At 42.3% G+C, this 18461-nt stretch overlaps 1 protein-coding gene across 3 annotated transcripts in view; it reads left to right on the forward strand.

Annotated features, from left to right (window-relative positions):
* The window catches only part of mtr (5-methyltetrahydrofolate-homocysteine methyltransferase), an 82163-nt gene that overhangs the window by 28452 nt on the left and 35250 nt on the right, over positions 1-18461 (forward strand). For all 3 annotated transcript variants that reach the window (XR_013547633.1, XM_078405082.1, XM_078405081.1), the window contains exons 13-23: positions 513-625; positions 2750-2890; positions 3997-4182; positions 5377-5556; positions 7488-7604; positions 8934-9074; positions 14023-14112; positions 14200-14352; positions 15524-15631; positions 16476-16576; positions 18002-18069. Coding sequence is in view for 2 of the 3 variants with exons in the window: in XM_078405082.1 (XP_078261208.1) it covers positions 513-625; positions 2750-2890; positions 3997-4182; positions 5377-5556; positions 7488-7604; positions 8934-9074; positions 14023-14112; positions 14200-14352; positions 15524-15631; positions 16476-16576; positions 18002-18069 (1398 nt within the window). In the remaining variant the exon portion in view is untranslated. The remainder of the gene's footprint in view (positions 1-512; positions 626-2749; positions 2891-3996; positions 4183-5376; positions 5557-7487; positions 7605-8933; positions 9075-14022; positions 14113-14199; positions 14353-15523; positions 15632-16475; positions 16577-18001; positions 18070-18461) is intronic.

An 18461-nucleotide genomic window follows, 5' to 3' on the forward strand; every position in this document is an offset into this window, starting at 1 on the left:
AAATCATAAAGATGCTATGTCCATAATCTATGAATGGCATCAACTGCATCATTCTTACATTAATTGCACACATTCTACATTTACAGTAGATACGCCTTTATAGTACAGAAGCTTGAAAGTGTGCCCCACCAGACTCTGAAACAACTTCTCTGTTTGAGAAGGCTTTTGAATGGTCCTAGCTAGGGTACTGTCCAATTCACCTTTAGCCCATTGAGGATATTGGACTTTGTCGAAAGAACTGATGTGCTACAATGCTGAGAACTTTATTCTTCACTATGTATCTTCCCCTTTATCTATTGCTTGCTCTATCTATTGTACTTGAGTTTGAACTGATTGTATCTATGTATGGTGTATTTGATCTGTTTAGAGAGCATGCACAACAAAGCTTTTCACTGTACCTCGGTTACATGTGACAATAATAAATCTAAACCATTCTATCTTGATCAATATTTGCTTTACATTATGCTGCACAGCAAGTAGCTGTTGTATTTATATTTTGTTGTTTTGTTTAGGTCTTGAACCTTTCAGAATTGGCTCATACACCAACTTTGTCAACATTGGAGAGCGTTGTAACGTGGCAGGATCCCGAATGTTTGCTAGACTTATCATGGCAGGTAATTATGAGGTAAAGTGTCGTTCTATTTTCAAATGTCATTTTTTTGTAAATCCATAAATGCCTCAAAAACTGAGAAAAGTTCTGTACTTGGAATTTGACACCTTTGTGGCAAGAGGAAGGAAATTTGTGCACAAATCCCACTTTAAGGGGTCATATTATTGATAAATACCAGTTTATTAAAATGATATCGTGGTACATACATCGTTGGAGAGGTATATTGAGGAAGGGATATGTTGCCCTTCTTTAATCTGTCCAGTAATTGTGATAAAGGTACTCTCGTGATGCTGTTATCAGAGTTTTAGCATTGTAATCCATTAATGGAGGAGATACGGTGATAATTTTCCAAGTTAGCATAGCGTGTATGAGAGTGTGATTTGTAGGTGGTACTTCCTTGTAAGTTTTATGTTCCTGCCCTTCTAGCCACAAAGGTCATACGTTTTGCAAGTCCATTGCTCCTTGAAAATGGCAACACAAATTGATCGGGTTGTAAAGAAAGCATATGGCATGCTTGTCTTTGGATAGCGTGTTGAGTACAAGGACTGTAAACGCATGTTGATGCTGTACAAGACTTTGGTTCGGAGCATTGCATGCTGTTCTGTTCATTACAGAAAGGATGTGGAGACTTTGGACTGCGGAGAAGAGAATGTTGTGGTTTAGAGAGTACTGGCTACTGGAAAAGGTTGCACAAACTTGGATTGTTTTCCATGGAGAGTTGGAGGCTGAGGGGCAACCTGATAAAAGTATATAAATTACGAGAGATATGAGCAGGCAGGGTATAAATGTCAAGTGCATGTGGGCACATGTTTAAGGTGATAGAGGAAAGGTTTAAAGGAGATTTGAGGCATAAACAGTTGAGTCCGTCTTTTTACCAGGGTATAAATGTCATCTACCAGAGGACACAGCTTTAAGATGAGAAGGATAAAGTTTAAAGGAGATTTAGCGGGAAGTTTTTTTTTACAGAGTGGTGGATGCCTCGGACGTGCTGCGAGGAGAAGTGGTGGAAGCGGATACAATGGTGATGTTTAAGAGATGTTTAGACAGATGCACAAACAAGCAGGGAATTGAAACATGTAGACCACTTGCGGGCAGATATGCAGTTTAAATTGTCTTCATGGTTGGCATCGACATCATGGGCTGAAAGGCTTGTTCCTGTGCTGGTTTAGGAACTGGAGTCCAAGAAGATTTGGCAAGTTCTCCAGTAAATGTTTTTCGATATAGGAGGAAGAGATGTTGTTGCATTCAGAGATGTCGGAGTAAAGGTGCTGACAAAACCTTGTGCTCTGAACATGCTCCTAACATGCTTGATATTGTGACAAGCCGATGTGAAATTGTGATTCTATCAGAAGATGATGGGTTTCATCACCATATTGGTCTGCATCTTTGTTTTTCAAGGAAAGATTTTTGAAAGAACACAATTTAAAACTGAAGATAAACACAAAGTGCTGGAGTAACTCAGCGGGTCAGGCAGCATCTCTGTAGAAAAAGGATGAGTATCCTTTTGGGTCAGACCCCTTCTTCAGTTTAAAGAAGCGCCCGACCCGAAATGTCACCCGTTCTTTTTCTCCAGAGATGCTGCCTGACCCGCTGAGTTACTCCAGCACTTTATGTCTATCTTCGGGTATAAACCAGCATCTGCAGTTCCTTCCTACACAATTTAAAACTGGTACCCGGAAGAATAGTTGCCCTTTACGACAGAGCTAAGTCATCAGCACCTCAGAGTTGGTTGACTGTAAGCTGTGAATTATGTTACTTTCTGACTTTGTGGGCAGCATGGTGGCGCAGCTGTAGAGTTGCTGCCTTACAGCGCTTGCGATGCCAGAGACCCGGGTTCGATCCCGTTTATGGGTGTTGTCTGTACGGAGTTTGTATGTTCGTCCTGTGACCGCATGAGTGTCCTTCGAGATCTTCTGTTTCTTCACACACTCCCAAGACGCACAAGTGTGTTAATTGGCTTGGCTTGGTATAAATGTAAAATTGTCCCTTTAGTGTGTACGATGGTGTTAATGTGTGGGGATCGCTGGTCGGTGCAGACTCAGTGGGCCGAAAGGCCTGTTTGCGCGCTGTATCTCTAAACTAAACTAAACTGAGTGATGTTGAAAGGCCTATTATTCTATTATTTCAATCTGACTGTAGGAAGCCTTGAATATAGCCAAGATCCAAGTCAATAAGGGAGCTCAAATCCTGGATATCAACATGGATGATGGAATGTTAGATGGCGAGAGTGCGATGACCAGATTTTGTAACCTTGTATCAACGGAACCAGATATTGCTAAGGTCAGTACAATAATTGTCTAAAAGCAATGTGCTTATGATAGCGGAAGCAATATCAGAGTGACAGCTGGTTAATCAAGTCTTGCAGAGCAGTTTGCCCACCAAGTCTGTGCTGACCACGACGTCTAACTAAACTTACTCTACGTGACTGCACAGGGTCTGTATCTCTCTATTCTCTACCTGTTCATATGTCTGTTTAACTGCCTCTTCAACATTGCTGTCTTAAAAAGACACACAGTGCTGGAATAACTCAGCGAGTCAGGCAGCATCCCTGGTGGACATGGATACGTGACGTTTCAGGTCGGGACCCTTCTGAGTCTCCTTCATTTCTGCTTCTACTACCTCCCCTGGCATCTACCACGCTGTGGAAAAATACTTGTTTCGAACAACTCCTTTAAATTTTTCATCTCGCATCTGAACCTGTGCCATCTAGCATGACATTTCCATCCTGGGAAAATACTACCCTAACTATGTAATTATATTTCTCTTGTATCCCCTCAGCTTCTGATGCTTGCGAGATAATAATCCTTATCACTATCTTGGTGAACAAAACATGAAGTGCTGGAGTAACTTAGGGGGTCAAGTAGCACTTGTGGAAACGAGGGTCCTGACCTAAAACATTGCTTATCCATTCCTACTGCAGAGGCTGCCTGACCCGCTGAGTTCCTCCAGCACTTTGTGTCTTTTTTTAAGCCACTGTTTGTACTTTTGCTTAAGATTCCAACATCTATAATTCCCTCCGTCTCCAATATCTTGTTGGAACTTCTCCTGCGCCCTCTGCAAAGGCTCCATAAACGTCCTATAGTGTGGCGACGAGAACTGCACATAATACTCCAAATATCTCGTATTAGTACACTTTGGAGACCTCGGACTATTTTTTATCGTACTTTACTGGACTTTATCTTGCACTAAACGGTATTCCCTTTATCCTGTATCTGCACACTGTTGACGGCTTGATTGCAGTCACGTACAGTCTTTCCACTGATTGGGTAGCACGCAAGAAAAACGCTTCTCACTGTTCCTCAGTTCACGTGACACTAAACTAAACTGATCAATGACATTGGTGATCATCTTTGAACCGCAAGCACTTGTTTGTTTTTCTCTTTAAGGTCCCAGTTTGCATAGATTCTTCAAAGTTCAGTGTGATTGAAGCAGGTTTGAGGTGTTGCCAGGGCAAATGCCTTGTTAATAGTATCAGTTTGAAGGAAGGAGAGGAAGACTTTCTGAAGAAAGCACGTATAATTAAACAGTTTGGAGCTGCTGTTGTGATAATGGCATTTGATGAGAAAGGACAGGTAAGTGAGTTGGATAAAACAAAGAACTGGTTATTGTTTTCTTGCTGCATTGTCCAACAACCTTTGCATAGAACTTAATGTTATAGAGTCTGTCAAACAGCACTGAAATATGCCTTTTGTCCCAACACATCCATGACACCCATCTTTTTAGATTAGTTTAGAGATGCAGCGCGGAAACAGGCCCTTCAGCCCACCGAGTCCGCACCGACCAGCAATCCCCGCACATTAACACTATCCTACACACTAGGCGCAATTTACATGTATACCAAGCCAATTAACCTACAAACCTGTACATCTTTGGAGTGTGGGAGGAAACCAAAGATCTCGGTGAAAATCCACGTAGGTCATGGGGAGAATGTACAAACTCCATACAGACAAGCACCCCTAGTCAGGATCGAACCCGGGTCTCTGGCGCTGTAAGGCAATAGCTGTACTGCTACGCCACTGTGCCACCCGTAGCTGGTCTCATTTGCTCACTTTTGACCCTAGTTGGACACAAAGTGCTGGAGTAACTTGTCAGGTCAGGCAGCATCTCTGGACACATGGATAGGTGATGTTTTGGAAACCTTCTTTTGTTGGTTTGTTGTAAGAGTGAGGTTTTGCCACTAGATGTCATCTGGTTATTGAGTATCTCCCAGAAACTGATCCACTGAAACTTTTCATGTGTGAATTGCCATCAAAGCAACTTTGCCTATGTCAGGTCTCATTAGTGTTTATTTTTAGGTCAATCAGCAAATTGACCCGGGCATTTCTCAGTGCAATTCACTTCACACTTTTGACATTTGCCTGACATAAGACATGATTTCTTGATCGGGTTAATCAATCCCATATGCTGCTTCCAGACACACGAGCTTTACATCCTTCCTCCTCGCCCCCATTATCCTAATTCTCCGCAACATCCTCTTAAACTGCGGCTACAATGGAGATGCCTTAGGATCTCGTTTTTCCAAGCAACCAGCACTGCAACCACTCAATGTCTGCAAGTTCTGTGGGCTATTGGGTTGGCAAATGCACAGATAAAAATGGTTGCATGACCATTATTTATTTTAGCTGCATCTTTCATGAATTTCTCAATTCATTTCTTTCTGCAAGCCTCCTGAATGAAGGCTGGAGTTGAGCATTCAGAAGTTGTGTGTGTTTAAGGAACTATTGGAATGTGCTCGCAAATTCTGAACCTTCTGTTATCTTGTTCAGGCGACCGATATTGAATCCAAAGTGGCAGTGTGCACTAGAGCGTATCACTTGCTTGTGAACAAAGTCAAATTTAACCCCAGTGATATCATATTTGATCCAAATATACTCACTATTGGAACTGGAATGGAGGAGCACAATCTCTATGCTGTAAATTTCATGAAAGCTACTTCAATTATGAAGGTAAGTCCATGCATGAAAGCGTAGATCCACCTCAAATCACCATGAGGAACTGAATAGGGCATAAGGAGATGATTGATTACTTCATCTATGGAAACAAGGAATTGCAGATGCTGGTTTACCAAAGAAAGAGACAAAATGCTGGAGTAACTCAACGGGTCATCCAGCATCCCCGGAGAGCATGGATAGGTGATGTTTCAGGTCGGAACACTTCAGACGACTGATTGTAGGGGTGGGGGGGGGGGAAGAAAGCTAGAAGAGTGGAGGGGCAGGACAGAGCATGGCAGGTGACAGGTGAACACAGGTGAGGGTGGGTTTTGGTGGGCAAATGGTTGGACAAATGTCACAGATGTAAAGACAGAGGGCATGATAAGGGTAGAAGAGGTGCGAATTGTGAAGCCAGAGAAAGGAATGTAGCTGGAAGTTAGATGGTAGAAGGGATGAAATGGGTGCAAGTCCAGGTGGGGCACAAAGAGAGGGGGGAGAGAAGGGGAGAGGGGGTTATAATTAGTTACCTAAAATTGGAGAATTCAATGCGAGTCTTTCGGGCTAGCCATAGGTGAACACAGGTGAGGGGGGATTTTGTTAGGCAGATGGGTGGAGAAAGGACAGGGAGGAACACACAAGATGTGAGACAAAGGATTAGAGAGTTTCGAATTGTGTAGCGAAAAGGATTTACATAATTTTCCTTTCATCTGGTGGGGCTAGAAATCATATTTCCAGGAAAGTATGTATAAAACAAAACAATTAAAATGGAAGCACCTACTCTGCACAATGCAGCCTGACACATTTTGAAATAAATTGATATAGATATAATTGAAAAACAGAGTTTTTCAGAATATAGGAGCAAAATGTGTTGATTTTTTAAAATCCTGCTATTTCATATCATGGATTGATTACAAATGAGATTTTACCAAACCACTTGCCACTGCAACTGCAGCAGCGTTACAATACAGATGCACAATATGCTAGACCTTTAGCATAATACTAACTATTTTTAACTGAAACTTCACTGACTGGCCTGGACTTACACACAAATCAGATGAAGGTTGTGTTGGTCTGCATACATTGAGACTATGGGAGAAATTGTGAAGCCTTCAGCTCAAGCATGCAACACCGGTACTGTGCAACACCGGTACCGTGCAACACCGGTACCGTGCAACACCGGTACCGTGCTCCTGGAATTAAGATATTACTTGACGTTTAGGGTGCTCTTCAATTGAATGCTGGTAAATATTTAAATGATAAGAACATTAAAAATCATTAAAAGAACCCTTTTTATTATTTCTTTCTTGAACCCAAATGAGTCCTAGCAAATAGTATTATTTGGAATAATATGTCTTACATGGAGCTGTAAAAATTCAAGTTGGTGCCAGAGGTTTACAATTTCAATAGTATTATACAGATGACTGTGGAGGCCAAGTCAATGTATATTTTTTAAGGCGGAGACTTAGATTCTTGATTAATACGGGTGTCAGGAGTTATGGGGAGAAGGCAGGGGAATGGGTTTGTGAGGGAAAGATAGATCGGTCTTGACTGAATGGCGGAGTAGACTGGATGGGCCGAATGGCCTAATTCTGCTCCTCTAACTTATGAACATTTGCTTTACTTTGACTTTGTCTTTTTCCAGTGTGCAAGTAGTTATTTGTATTTTAGGTTTAATTCTATTTTTTATCTTCCCTTTAAGGAGATGAATGAGCTGTATATATATTCCATTTATTTCCAGTCTTTGAGGCACTTGCAACTACCCATCCTTGATGCTACATTATCCATTCTGTCTTGTCTAAATCTTGTATTTCTCAGTCTATACGTTCATTGTGAGTCGATATGAATTAAAAGTGCTCACAGTATATCATTCTTTCTCTTATAATAAATGCAATCACTTTCTCTTGTATTTTATCTTGATTTGCTCATCGTTTTTTATTTTCATAAAGGGAGCATTGCCTGGAGCCAGAGTAAGTGGAGGTCTTTCAAATCTGTCCTTCGCATTTCGTGGAATGGAGGCAATCCGAGAGGCCATGCACAGCGTATTCCTTTACCATGCAATAAAGGTACAAAGCTAATATTCATGAATACTCTTTCAACGACATCATTTTGGGAGAGAATGGGGTCACCAGAATGTTGCCAGGATTAAAGGAATTTCATTATGGGGAGAGATTGAAAAGGCTAGGGACATAAGAAACTGCAGATGCTGATTTACAGAACAAGGCACAATGTTTCAATGATACTTTATTGTCACATGTACAGTGAAATTATTTGTTTTTGCATACATAAAGTGTTGGAGTAACTCAGCAGGTCAGGCAGGTTCTTTGGAGAACATGGATAGGTGACGTTTTGGGTCAGGTCCCTTCTTCAGACTCGATCAGGTCGTATCCAAAAGGGCACCTATCCGGGTTCACCAGACCTGCACTTGTGTCTTGAATAGGCTGTGTTTGTTTTCACTGGAGCAAAGGAGGCTGAGGGTTGACCAGATGGAGGTGTATCAAATTATAAAAGGCATAGACAGGGTTGATGTACTCTTTTTTCATGTTGTTGGCATTTCAAACACAGAAGGGCAGTTTAAGGTAAAATTAGTCTAGATTCAAGAATGTTTAATTGTCATATGCGCTGAGAACGGAACAATGAAATTTGTGCTGCAGCTTTGCTGTCCAATTATATTTTAAATGTTGTTATTATACCTGCCTCTTCCTCTTCTGGCAGCACCTTCCATGTATACCCTCATGCATCTATACCCTCATGTTTTTATACATTGTCACCCTTCAGCCTCCTATGCCCTAGGGAAAAAATACCGAAGCTATCCTTGCCTCCCTTATAACTCAAACCCCCACAGACCCTGTAACATCCTCGTGAATCCACTTTGCACCCTTTCCAATTTAATGACATCAGTGTAACCAAAGATCAATACACAGTACTTTAGAATGTGGCCTTGCCAATTATCTTGCACAGCAGCAATTTGACATCCCAACTCCTGTACTCAATACCTGACCAATGAAGACAAGCCTCCCAAACACCTTGCAGAAACAAGGAACTGCAGATGCTGGTTTACACAAAAGGGCACAAAGTACTGAAGTAACTCAACACTTCAAGCAACATCTCTGGAGAACATTTATAGGTGACATTTCTGGACGGAACCCTGAAAATTGATTGGAATGAAGGGTCCTGACCCGAAACATCATCTATTCTCGTTCTCCAGAGGTGCTGCTTGACTCGTGGAGTTACTCTAGTACTTTGTATCTTTTTCTGCCAAACACCACTGTCATCACCCTGTCTGCCCGTGACGATATAACAAATGGCTGGTACTCGGTGTACTTGTTGACGTATTTTTATCGCAAATCTTTCACTCATCTACCGCAACATTTTTGTAATATGTCTTTCTTTAGGCAGGGATGGATATGGGAATTGTGAATGCAGGAAACCTCCCTGTTTATGATGATATTGACAAAGAACTTCTGGAGATGTGTGAGAATTTGATCTGGAACAAAGACCCTGAAGCTACTGAGAAATTGCTGCATTATGCACAGGTAAGGACATGTACGGGTAGCTTTGGAATAAAAACCACTGAGTGATGCTGACAAAATCTAAGTGTGCTTTTTCCTAGTTTTATTATGCATATGGACATACAAGGAATGGAGAGATATGGATTATGTGCAAGTAGATAAGAGTTGGTCTTGGCATCATGTTTGGAACAGACATTATGGGCGGAAGGGCCTGTTCTTGTGCTGTATGTTTCAAATCGCAAGTTAATGGTATACTTTTTGAAATTGCATACTTCCCCATAATAAAACTTGTATGCACGTAATCTTTTTTTTAAAATCATTTTGTAGTTTCGGAGGTGTAATCAAACAAACACTGAGAGAAATGGGAGCAGAAGAATGGTTAAAAGCTTGGTTTACAGAAATGTTTTTCTTTTACAGGGGCAGCTCAGTAGGAGTCCCCTGCGGTCATCTCCCTCCTAAACAGATATGCCATTTTGGATACTGTTGGGGGAGATGGCTCATCAGGGGAAGGCAGCAGCAGCCAAGTTCATGGCACCGTGGGTGGCTCTGCGGCAAAAGAGGGGAGGAAAAAGAGTGGAAGGGCTATAGTGATAGGGGATTCAATTGTAAGGGGAATAGATAGGCGTTTCTGCAGCCGCAAACGAGACTCCAGGATGGTATGTTGCCTCCCTGGTGCAAGGGTCAGGGATATCTCTGAGCGGCTGCAGGACATTCTGAAGGGGGAGGGTGAGCAGCCAGTTGTCGTGGTGCACGTTGGCACCAACGATTTAGGTAAAAAACGGGATGAGGTCCTACAAGGTGAATTTAGAGAGCTAGGAGATAAACTAAAAAGTAGGACCTCAAAGGTAATAATCTCTGGATTACTACCAGTGCCACGTGCTAGTCAGAGTAGGAATAGGAGGATGTTTCAGATGAATACGTGGCTTGAAAAATGGTGCAAGGGGGAGGGATTCAAATTTTTAGGACATTGGAACCAGTTCTGGGAGAGGTGGGACCAGTACAAACAGGACGGTCTGCACCTGAGCTGGAATGGAACCAATGTCCTAGGGGCAGTGTTTGCTAATGCTGTCGGGGAGGATTTAAATTAATGTGGCAGGGGGATGGGAGCAGGAGCAGAGAGACAGAGGGGTGTAAAATGAGGGTAGAAGCAACAGGTAGCAAGGTGAAAAGTAAAAGTGGTAGGCAAACAAATCCAGGGCAAAAATCAAAAAGGGACACTTTTCAACATAATCGTACAAGGGGTAAGAGAGTTGTAAAAACAAGCCTGAAGGCTTTGTGTCTCAATGCAAGGAGTATACGTAATAAGGTGGATGAATTAAATGTGGAGATAGTTATTAATGATTATGATATAGTTGGGATTACGGAGACATGGCTCCAGGGTGACCAAGGCTGGGAGCTCAACATCCAGGGATATTCTATATTCAGGCGGGATAGACAGAAAGGAAAAGGAGGTGGGGTAGCGTTACTGGTTAGAGAGGAGATTAAAGCAGTGGAAAGGAAGGACATTAGCTTGGAGGAAGTGGAATCGATATGGGTAGAGCTACGAAACACTAAGGGGCAGAAAACGCTAGTGGGAGTTGTGTACAGGCCACCTAACAGCAGTAGTGAGGTTGGGGATGGCATCAAGCAGGAAATTAGAAATGCATGCATTAAAGGTGCAGCAGTTATAATGGGTGACTTCAATCTACATATAGATTGGGTGAACCAAACTGGCAGGGGTGCTGAGGAAGAGGATTTCTTGGAATGTTTGAGAGATGGTTTTCTAAACCAACATGTCGAGGAACCAACGAGAGAACAGGCCATTCTAGACTGGGTATTGAGTAATGAGGAAGGGTTAGTTAGCAGTCTTGTTGTGCGAGGCCCCTTGGGCAAGAGTGATCATAATATGGTAGAGTTCTTCATTAGGATGGAGAGTGACAAAGTCGATACAGAAACAAGTGTTCTGAACTTAAAGAAAGGTAACTTTGAGGGTATGAGGCGTGAATTGTCCAAGATAGACTGGCGATTGATGCTGAAAGGGTTGACGGTGGACATGCAATGGAAGGCATTTAAAGGTCGCATGGATGAACTACAACAAGTGTTCATCCCAGTTTGGCAAAAGAACAAACCAGGAAAGGTAGTGCATCCGTGGCTAACAAGGGAAATCAAGGATAGTATTAAAACAAAAGATGAAGCATACAGATTAGCCAGAAAAAGTAGCATACCAGAGGACTGGGAGAAATTCAGAGTCCAGCAGAGGAGGACAAAGGGCTTAATTAGGAAAGGGAAAATAGATTATGAGGGAAAACTGGCAAGGAACATAAAAACAGACTGCAAAAGCTTTTATAGATATGTTAAGAGAAAAAGATTAGTTAAGGCAAATGTAGGTCCCTTGCAGTCGGAAACAGGTGAATTGATCATTGGGAACAAGGAGATGGCAGACCAATTGAACAAATACTTTGGTTCTGTCTTCACTAAGGAAGACATAAACCGTCTGCCGGAAATAGCGGGGGACCGGTGGTCTAATGAGATGGAGGAACTTAGGGAAATCCAGGTTAGTCGGGAAGTGGTGTTAGGTAAATTAAATGGATTAAAGGCAGATAAATCCCCAGGGCCAAATAGGCTGCATCCCAGAGTGCTTAAGGAAGTAGCCTCAGAAATAGTGGATGCATTAGTGATAATTTTTCAAAACTCTTTAGATTCTGGAGTAGTTCCTGAGGACTGGAGGGTAGCTAATGTAACCCCACTTTTTAAAAAGGGAGGGAGAGAGAAAACAGGGAATTATAGACCAGTTAGCCTAACATCAGTAGTGGGGAAAATGCTAGAGTCAGTTATTAAAGATGTGATAGCATCACATTTGGAAAGTGGTGAAATCATCGGACAAAGTCAGCATGGATTTACCAAAGGCAAATCATGTCTGACGAATCTTATAGAATTTTTCGAGGATGTAACTAGTAGAGTGGATAAGGGAGAACCAGTTGATGTGTTATATCTGGACTTTCAGAAGGCCTTCGACAAGGTCCCACATAGGAGATTGGTGTACAAACTTAAAGCACACGGTATTGAGGGTTCAGTTTTGAGGTGGATAGAAAATTGGTTGGCGGACAGGAAGCAAAGAGTAGGAATAAACGGGTCCTTTTCGGAATGGCAGGCAGTGACTAGTGGGGTACCACAAGGCTCAGTGCTGGGACCCCAGTTATTTACAGTGTATATTAATGATTTGGACGAGGGAATTGAATGCAACATTTCTAAGTTTGCGGATGACACGAAGCTGGGTGGCAGTGTTAGCTGCGAGGAGGATGCTAGGAGGCTGCAGAGTGACTTGGATAGATTAGGCGAGTGGGCAAATGCATGGCAGATGCAATATAATGTGGATAAATGTGAGGTTATCCACTTTGGCGGCAAGAGCAGGAAAGCAGAGTATTACCTGAATGGTGACCGATTGGGAGAAGGGGAGATGCAACGTGACCTGGGTGTCATGGTGCACCAGTCATTGAAAGCAAGCATGCAGGTGCAGCAGGCAGTGAAGAAAGCGAATGGTATGTTGGCATTCATAGCAAGAGGATTTGAGTTTAGGAGCAGGGAGGTTCTGCTGCAGTTGTACAGGGCCTTCGTGAGACCGCACCTGGAGTATTGTGTGCAGTTTTGGTCTCCTAACCTGAGGAAAGACGTTCTTGCCTTAGAGGGAGTACAGAGAAGGTTCACCAGATTAATCCCTGGGATGGCGGGACTTGCATATGAGGAAAGACTGGATAGACTGGGCTTGTACTCGCTAGAATTTAGAAGACTGAGGGGGGATCTTATAGAAACATATAAAATTCTTAAGGGGTTGGAGAGGCTAGATGCGGGAAGATTGTTCCCGATGTTGGGGGAGTCCAGAACCAGGGGTCACAGCTTAAGGATAAGGGGGAAGTCTTTTAGGACCGAGATGAGAAAACATTTCTTCACACAGAGAGTGGTGAGTCTGTGGAATTCTCTGCCACAGAAGGTAGTTGAGGCCAGTTCATTGGCTATATTTAAGAGGGAGTTAGATGTGGCCCTTTTTGCTAAAGGGATCAGGGGGTATGGAGAGAAGGCAGGTACAGGCTACTGAGCTGGATGATCAGCCATGATCATATTGAATGGCGGTGCAGGCTCGAAGGGCCGAATGGCCTACTCCTGCACCTATTTTCTATGTTTCTATGTAGGGGGTGAAACTTAGGAAGGGAATTCAAATTTGTTGCTTTGGCAGCTGAATGTGTGGCTGATGTTTATGGAGAACAGGAATAAGGATGTCATAGAGTCAGTTGTACAGCGTCGAAACGGGCCCTTTACCCAACTTGCCCACGCTGACCAACATGCCCCATCTACACTAGTCCCACCTGCCTGCATTTAGCCCATATCCCTCAAAAACCTATCCTATCCATATAGCTGCCTAAATGTTTCATAAATTTTGTACGAGACAATGTTTACAGGAATGCTGGTTTCTGCGGGGGATGATAGAGGTAGCGGAGTTACAGTGACAGGGGAAGACAATGCCATGAACACATTTTAATGTGAGGATTAGAAATTCAAATTCAAAGCTGTGATTGGGGAGGTTGAGTTCCCAGTAGCTTCATTTGCTATGTCTCCGTTCAGTCTCAATTAAAGAGCCACTCTGCAATGTAGCAGAAATGTGTGAATTGGGCATTAGAGTTCAGAACTTCCATTAGAGAAATGGATGGGTTCCAGTCTTCCATTGTAGGAAGCATAAAAAAAACCTACGCATACAAACACACTGAAAATACTTTTATTCGTAATTAATCTGGCACCACTGGAACAAATTTGTTTTCTCGTGCTAATCAAGGGACTTACAAGTTTCCCAAATGAAAATCTAATCAAGGTAATTTTCCGCCGACTGACTTAGTGAAAATTATATCATAGTTTCTGCGTGTGGTGCATTTAATTTTGCCCATTACAGTGTAACAAACTAAAGCATATCCAACAAAAGAACATGGTTCTTTAATTCTTGTAGAATCATGCCAAAGGTGGAAAAGTAGTGGTAACTACTGACGAATGGAGGAATGGAACTGTTGAGGAACGTCTCAAATATGCCCTCATTAAGGTAAAGGCTCGAGTGCATCCATCTTCCTCACTGTCCTTTTTGCTTATGTTTGCTGCAAGAGTTAAAAAATCTGTCATCACCCTGTAGGGTATAGACAAATATGTCATAGAAGATACAGCAGAAGCAAAAGCCGATCTGCAAAGTTACCCCAGGCCCTTGCATGTAGTCGAAGGACCTCTGATGAATGGGATGAAAGCTGTGGGGGAATTGTTCGGAGCAGGAAAGATGTTTCTTCCACAGGTAAGTCTGGGATCCATTTTGTTGCTCTATTAAAAGGCAAAATGTATTTGCCAATGCAGATGACAAAGTATTTTGATCATTTTGGGGTACAGGCACACCCCGACTCACGTAAGGGTTATGATCTGTGAACCCTCACATAAGTCCAAATTTAAGTAACTTGGAATCATCACCCCCATCCCCTGCCCGAAATAACACTAATTCTGAAGAAGGGTCTCGACCCAAAACGTTGCCCGTCCATGTTCTCCAGAGATGCTGCCTGGTGCACTGAGGTACTCCAGCACTTTGTATCCATCATTGAGAGTATTAACTTTCTCAGTGGCGTCCTGCTGCATCCGGGGCACTTTCTGCAGCGCATGGACTTCTGGGTAAGCACGCTGCCATTGCCAGCTTGAGATCAGTCTCACCTTTGGAACACTTTCTGCAGCACCTGGTCTTCTGGGTAAGCACTGCCGACATTATCGGTTTGTTTTCGATGTAAACTTGATCGTATAGTGTTGTGGAAATTACAAACTGCCTTGATTGCACTCAGGACTGAGTATAGAATTGTGTACGTAAGTGCGAGTTTACTTAAGTGACGGGGAATATCCATAGAAACATAGAAAATAGGTGCAGGAGGAGAATTCCACAAATTCACAATTCTCTGGGTGAAAAAGTTTTTTCTCACCTCAGTTTTAAATGGCCTCCCCTTCATTCTAAGACTGTGGCCCCTGGTTCTGGACTCGCCCAACATTGGGAACATTTTTCCTGCATCTAGCTTGTCCAGTCCTTTTATAATTTTATATGTTTCTATAAGATCCCCTCTCATCCTTCTAAACTCCAGTGAATACAAGCCTAATCTTTTCAATCTTTCCTCATATGACAGTCCCGCCATCCCAGGGATCAATCTCGTGAACCTACGCAGCACTGCCTCAATTACATGGATTGTCCTTCCTCAAATGAGGAAACCAAAACTGTACACAGTATTCCAGATGTGGTCATACCAGGGCCCTATACAACTGCAGAAGAACCTCTTTACTCCTATACTGAAATCCTCTTGTTATGGCCAACATTCCATTCGCTTTCTTCATTTATTTATCTATCCGTATTTAGTTAATTTTTAAATATTAAACCCCAAATCTGCACTGTTTTGTTTCTCAATGTCTTGTAAATAGAATTTACTTTGTGCCATCAGGTCATTAAATCTGCTCGCGTAATGAAGAAAGCTGTGAAATATCTGACCCCTTTCATGGAGAAAGAGAGAGAGGAAATGCTGATGCAGCCAGGCCAATTCAAAGAAATTGTAAGTCCTTGTTTCTCTAACTGGAGTCAGAACACTTTTTTCTTTCGTTTATACCCTTTTGGGATCTAGGTGTTACTGGCTAAGCCAGTAAGTTTTGTTCATTTAAAATTGCACACAGAAGATGGTGTAATTTAATTATTTTAAAAGGTCTCCAGGGTAGGGCAATGAAAAACAAAAGCACATCTGTTTTAAGGTGAGAGGGGCAAGATTTCATAAAAATCTGAGGGGCAACGTTTGCACTCAGAGGCTGGTGAGCATATGGAATGAACTGCCAGAGGACGTAGTTGAGGTGGATACTACAACGGCATTTAAAATACACTTGGACAGATACATGACGAGGAAAGGATTCGAGGGATATGGGTAAAACTCGGGCAAGTGGGAGTAGCTGAGATGGGGCATCTTGGTCGTAATGGATTAGTTGAGCTAAAGGGTCTGTTACGTGCGGTATGACTATTGACTACAAAATATGATTTTGACTATTTGAGTTCAGCTACCTTTTTATAACAGACATCAGAATGGTAACACATTCTCAGATCTGCAGCACAGGTGGCATTTCAGGTCAGGAGCCTTCTTTAGACTGATGAAGTGTCAGAAGGAGGGTCCTGACCCGAATCCCTGCATTTTGTGTTTTGCTGAAGATTCCAGCATGTACGGCTCCTCGAGTCTTCATGTTGCTCCAATCCTCACAACTTGTGTCCTGTGTGAAGAGTTTGGATTAACGTGTTTGCCTTCTGTCTTTCTTTGAATTAAGATTGCATATATAATTTATAGTAAAAACTAAGGCAATCTTATCCTAGTAATTCATTTCAAATGCAATTAATCAAAGGGTTTTGTTCTTTTGCAGAACCCATACCAAGGGACCATTGTGTTAGCCACTGTCAAGGGTGATGTTCATGACATTGGCAAGAATATTGTTAGGGTGGTGCTGGGCTGCAATAATTTCCGGTAAACTTATATGTTATCTTGCTTCCTCACATTTTTTTGTTTGTTCTCGTTATGGCTACTTGAAAGTCAAAGAAAAATTGTGTTGGAAGTACATCATCTCAACTTCAGGACATTGCTATCGGAATGTACTAGTAAAGGAATGTATAAATCATGCAAACCGACCTCCCTTCCATTGACTCTATCTACACATCACGCTGCCTCGGCAATGCCACCAGCATAATCAAGGACAGGTCTCGCACCCGACACTCCCTCTTTTACCCTCTCTCATCAGGCAAGCGGTACAGAAGTGTGAAAACTCGTATCTCCAGATTCAGGGACAGTTTCTTCCCAGCTGTTATCTGGCAAGTGAACTAGGGAACGGTCCTGACCTACAATCTACCTCATTGGAGACCTTTGAACTATCTTTAATTGGACAATAGACAATAGGTGCAGGAGTAGGCCATTCGGCCCTTCGAGCCAGCACCGCCATTCAATGTGATCATGGCTGATCATTCTCAATCAGTACCCCGTTCCTGCTTTCTCCCCATACCCCCTGACTCTGCTATCCTTAAGAGCTCTATCTAGCTCTCTCTTGAATGTATTCAGAGAATTGGCCTCCACTGCCCTCTGAGGCAGAGAATTCCACAGATTCACAACTCTCTGACTAAAAACGTTTTTCCTCATCTCTGTTCTAAATGGCCTACCCCTTATTCTTAAACTGTGGCCCCTGGTTCTGGACTCCCCCAACATTGGGAACATGTTTCCTGCCTCCAACATGTCCAACCCCTTAATAATCTTATACGTTTCGATAAGATCCCCTCTCATCCTTCTAAATTCCAGTGTATACAAACCTAGTCGCTCCAGTCTTTCAACATATGACAGTCCCGCCATTCCGGGAATTAACCTAGTAAACCTACGCTGCACGCCCTCAATTGCATTAAATGTTGCACCTATATCTGCGCACAGTGGACGGCTTGATTGTATTCATGTATAGTCATCTTTGACTGGATAGCATGCAAAGAAAAGCTTTTCACTGTTCCTCAGTACACATGACAATAATAAACTAGATGGAACTAAAACTAAACATCATTCCCTAAAGTTGAGCACAGATTCTATGGCTCACTGTCAAGAGTCAAGAGCATTTAATTGTCTTATGTACCAACAACAGAAAAATAAAATTCTAACGTGCAGCAACGTAAAAGACATGTAAACACAATGCACATAGATAATACATTAAACAAAAAAAAGAATGAATAACTCCAATACTCATGCAAAACAACCCAAAGTACTGAGTGCAATCAAATACAGCTCACAGTTCATAGCTGAGGTTAGTGTTGTGCAGTGTTCGTGAGATTGTTGATTGTTGGGCAGAAGCTATTCTTAAACTGGTAGTCACTGAATCAGTTATGAATTCATTTAAAATATATATTTTTACTTTAATTTCAGAGTAATTGACCTGGGAGTTATGACTCCATGTGATAAAATACTCCAAGCTGCTATCGAGAATAAAGCAGGTAAATATATTAGCATGTAGACATACTAGATTGCAGATGCTGGAAACCTAGGGCAAAAGACAAACTGCTAGTGGAATTCAGCAAGTCGAGCAACATCGGTGGAGGGAAAGGAATTGTCAACGTTTTGCATCAAAACCTTTCATTGGAACCCCTGCATACAATAGCATCCTGTATCTTGGAGATATTGCTCCAACACTAATACATAAATAGATTTTTTTTTTAAAGAATTCTTTGCGCTGCCCATTTTCCTGTGTTTCCCCCTCCACTCTGAGCACAGGGTACATTGGGCAAGAAAGATAGGAACAAGATTATAAGTTTTACAAGAACATTCAACAGCTAGTTCTTTGGAGGTGTGCAAGAGTAAATTGGCATCTTAACATTTTTAAACGTAA

Source organism: Rhinoraja longicauda, chromosome 9 (assembly GCF_053455715.1).
Source record: "Rhinoraja longicauda isolate Sanriku21f chromosome 9, sRhiLon1.1, whole genome shotgun sequence".
NCBI classification, from domain to species: Eukaryota; Metazoa; Chordata; class Chondrichthyes; order Rajiformes; family Arhynchobatidae; genus Rhinoraja; species Rhinoraja longicauda.